Below are 4616 nucleotides of genomic sequence, written 5' to 3'. Positions count from 1 at the left end.
TCATTGCCTTTTGAAGATCTCGATGCTATGCATAATAGTGAATGAGTGCATTGAACACAGGTAGATTAAGAGGCAAATTAGTTTGTAACATTTCTCTAAAGAGTTTCTCTAATACTACAGTTGCCTCTTTGGGGTTCCCCTAATTAGATAGGATGATAAGTATTTAGAGTTGTTGTTATGAAAACTCGCAACAACCAGAGATATCCATCAACCATGGCGAGACTAGGTAAGATGTGTATGTGATTATAAATAACTAGCTAGGAACGGATTGGTGAATGCGTAATGCAAGAACACAAGAGACTTTTAAAGTAGTTCAGTGAGTTATAACCAAGCTTACGTCCATTGCTACATTATTGCTTATTTTTGTTGTGTACACAAAGTGATTACATGGGGGAAAAACATGTAATAACGAGCTAAGACTCTCTCTTAGTGATTTCCTATGCTTGTATGAATAATAATTGGTCGATCCCCCAAAGTGGAGATGGTGCCCTTCCTTTTATACACACAGTCTGATTTAACGAAATTAAATTGAGATTTTGAAAAGCATGGGAAATATGTAACATTTGAGAAAGGATGTTTTTATAGATTATATCAACATGTAAAGTTTAATTTGTAAATTAATTTTAGAAAAATTTGCATATAGAAATGTGTTGCACTAATGTCAATATCCAGCAATCATATAATATATATGTTCAATAACCTAAACTTTTGACTTAAATTATAACTCTAATGGTTAGTCATAGATTTAGAGCAATGACATGGTTTAATAGTTTATATGTAAATCAATCACATATAACATATAGCTCGTTCAATAAAATACATGAAGAGTAAAATTATTGTCTGCATTCAATAAATGGTCTTAAATGTAATTATAATATATATATATAGTTTCTTGCTGGACTTATTGATTATGCATTGAATTTGTGGTAGGAGAAAATGATTGAGATGCAAGATGAAACTCAGGTTGGGGAAAGTGCAAGAAGTGAAGCTGAAATTTGTGAGGAAGTGCTTGGTAAAGCTTCTGGCTTCAACCAGAATTTTGCTTTTTGTGTGACTCAGCAGCATGATGCAGTAGAAGCAACAGAATTAAGGTGCATAGTTGAACAACAACAAAATAGTATTAAAGATTTAGAGGAGTAGCTCACACAATTTGATCAACAGAAGGAGAAAATCAAAATGCTTGAAGAACAACAAGCTCTTATGTTGGAGATGCAGACTCACATGACTACAGTAGCTGCACACGCACAACCTGCTACCGCTCCAACTCGACTGCCATCTCCATCTCCAACTGATGAGGAATCTTCCTCATCTGTTACAGCTGCTTCTAGAACCTTAATTGGTAACGTTTGAGATGCTAACATTAATGGTTAGTTTTTTATTGTATGGGCAATAGATATTTTGACATGGGGATAGGCTAATCTTTTTGGACTTTTTGGGATTGCTTGCACATATCCTTAGATGGTGTATATGGGGTGGGCATTTTGTTTGTTGGAGTTATGCATTAGATAGATAGATACTGATGAAAATGTGAAATCATCTCATACTTAGCTCTGATGAGCTTGTTTGTGAAATCATCTCTTATGGGAGCGGCATGTGGGACAATACTAACTGCTAGATCTTGGTATAGTTTGTAGACAGTTGGCACAAATATGGCCGTCAGAAAATCATGCACAACAAGAGTCACATATAACACAGAAATAAGTCAATAATTAAGTTGCTATGAGTTGGAATAGAGAAAACATATACCTGTTTAATTCCCATATTCCAAGATTTTTAATGCAACATATGGAGTAAATTGTTTAATACAAATCCAAATACATGTTTTCCTTACCTGAAACTCAACCATTGATAACGAGATACTAACTGAAGTCAGTTGTTCGAAAGAACTGTATTTCCTTTTCCTCTTCGCCATAACTGAATATTGTTACTTGTATATTTCATTTTGTGTGATGAATCCGTAAAATAGAAAGATTATCATCTAAATTTGTTCACATTGGTGCATTTTACACCTCTCAGTTTCTCCTATATATAACACTTTCCTTCTCTCATGTCATCAATATGAAAATACATTTGACTGCTAGTTTATTTTTCTGGTCTATTAGTTACAACCAATTGATCTACAACTACTTACAGGTTAAGTTTCTTCACCAACTATTTTTTATGTCATCCATCATGTATATATGTCAACTTTAAAGTTTAAACCTGTCTACAACAACTACAAGGGATCGCAATTAAGAAGCTCTAACATGTGGCATATTGTAGTGTTGATATTGCACTTGTCATCAACTTGGGTTGATGGAGTTCAACAAGTTCCTTGTTACTTCATTTTTGGAGATTCTTTATTCGACATTGGGAATAATAATGACCTTCAAACCGAGGCTAAGGCTAATTTTCCTCCATATGGGATCGACTTTCCAGGAGGGGCTACGGGAAGATTTACGAATGGTCGAAACATGGCAGATATTTTAGGTTCTCTTCTAATGAATTTCTCCACATATAATTACTGTAGTTTCACTTTGAGAAATTAGTATCAAAATGATTAATTGAAGTGTTGTTCTTGCAGCTGAACTTCTAGGATTTGACGGTTATATACCATCTTTTGCAAGTACTGAAAAAGGTCAACAAGACGTTTTCAAAGGTCTAAATTATGCATCTGGAGGATCTGGAATTCTTAATGGAACTTCCAAAAACCACCTTGTAATACAAACACTCACTGCCCTTTTCCATTTGAAGTACTTTTAAATTATTTTCTTTCAATAAATTTTTACACATATTTTATGCATTGCAGGGAGAAGTGATTAGCTTGGACCAGCAGTTACAGAATCACGGGAAAATTGTCTCAGAATTTGTGAGAATAAAAGGAGACAATAAATCAGCAAAAGATCATCTAGGACAATGCATATATACAATTGGAACGGGCAGTAACGATTACATTAACAATTACTTCTTGCCTGTCTTTTATCGTACAAAGAACCAATATACATCAGAGCGATATGCCACCGTTCTTATTCAACAATTTTCACAACCATTAAAGGTGTGTTCGTCGTCATTTCTTTAATGTTAATTCTGTGATTTTGATATTGCTTATTCTAAAACAATTTCAAAACTAAAATACTCAGTTTATAAATGTGCTAGGACTTATACAACTATGGAGCGAGGAAGATAGCAATATTCGGATTAGGTTTACTTGGTTGTACTCCAGCAATTCTTGCAATGGATGGCACAGATGAAATCATATGCGTAGACTCCATGAACTTGGCAGTCAAGCAATTTAATTATAAACTCATACGCCTAGTGGATAAACTCAACAACAATCTTCCGGGTGCTAAGTTTAGCCATGTCAACGTCTCTGGGATTTCTTCTACCCCTATACCTGGTACTATATATGAACATAATTTTATGATTTTTTCTTTATTATTTTCTTTTCTGGTATCCGCCCTTGGGCTCCATGATTGTATGTTTTTATATCTTATTAGTGTTGATTATTTCAGGAGTTACGGTGATGAAGACTCCATGCTGTGAAGTAGGAAATTTGACAGTGAATAACGAGGCGTTAACATGCACTCAATTTGGTAATTCATGTCCTGATAGAGCTAAGTACACATTTTGGGATGGAGTGCATCCAACCCAAATTACCCAAGTCTTTATCGGAAAAAGAGCATACAAAGCTCAGTTTTCTCTTGATACTTGCCCATTTGATATTCATCACCCGGCTCAACTTTAATATATAAAATGACTAAAGTTTGAACCACTCAATTTTATTTATTTATTTATTTTTATCTTATGTAACAGTGTATTATTTATTTTATGAAAAATATCTCTTATATTATTTCAATTTTCTAATTCTTATATATATATATATATAATTGTCAAAATTACTGTCAATGAAAAAATACAAATACTTTCAATGCAAATTCTTGTTTTTCAAAACGCGTATCTTATTTTTAAAAGTGGATTAAAGACAATACATATACCATTAATTTGAATTCATTATAATCTTGTTGAGAAGAGAAGCAAATTTAATTTCAATTTAAGAATTTAAAATATAAAAGAAGAAGGGTGTTAGAAAAAAGAGCACAAAACGATATATATAGAATAAATTCTAACTAAATTTTTGAGAAATTACATAACTAAGAGGTATTCTTTTAAAAAAAATAAATCAAACAATCTTGAATTATAATAAATTTTAAATTTGGATTTAAACTATAATAACTATTAACAAAACTGTATTACCTAACTTTCCCGCTTCTTTCATTTTGTCCTTCTTCCGCAACATTTCAGTAATGGATTTTTGTCATTGAGGATTATGTAATCGTGCTATAATTTTTTACTTCTAATAAAACCGTAATCTCTAAACCCAATTGCCCCAACAACAACAAATAAAGTATGTATCCGACACCTGGAGGCCCGCCGTCGCCTAACTTGGGGACTGGCTACGCCATGTTCGGCCCTGTTGGCCACACAACCACTACACTCCGTCACACTTAGCCGCACAACCACCACACTCGACCACGCTCTGCCACTGCACTATCTGCCACCTAACAACCAATCAGGTAACCTTTAACTCCATTCGCGGNGGATATGTTTTTCATTTGTATAATATTTGATATCTTTGG

The 4616-nt window shown here is 33.6% G+C and overlaps 1 protein-coding gene across 1 annotated transcript; it reads left to right on the top strand.

The window, feature by feature from the left end:
- Nucleotides 1-1176: 1176 nt before the first annotated feature.
- Nucleotides 1177-3724, top strand: LOC116116273 (GDSL esterase/lipase At1g29670-like). The gene is made up of 5 exons (XM_031402375.1): nt 1177-1339; nt 2564-2697; nt 2789-3034; nt 3136-3376; nt 3492-3724. The coding sequence occupies exons 1-5, from the start codon at nt 1177-1179 to the stop codon at nt 3722-3724; spliced, it is 1017 nt and encodes a 338-aa protein (XP_031258235.1).
- Nucleotides 3725-4616: the final 892 nt, after the last annotated feature.

The sequence above is a fragment of the Pistacia vera genome, unplaced genomic scaffold (assembly GCF_008641045.1).
Source record: "Pistacia vera cultivar Batoury unplaced genomic scaffold, PisVer_v2 Contig769, whole genome shotgun sequence".
Classification (NCBI taxonomy): Eukaryota; Viridiplantae; Streptophyta; class Magnoliopsida; order Sapindales; family Anacardiaceae; genus Pistacia; species Pistacia vera.
This window is presented reverse-complemented; position numbering and strand designations above follow the sequence as displayed.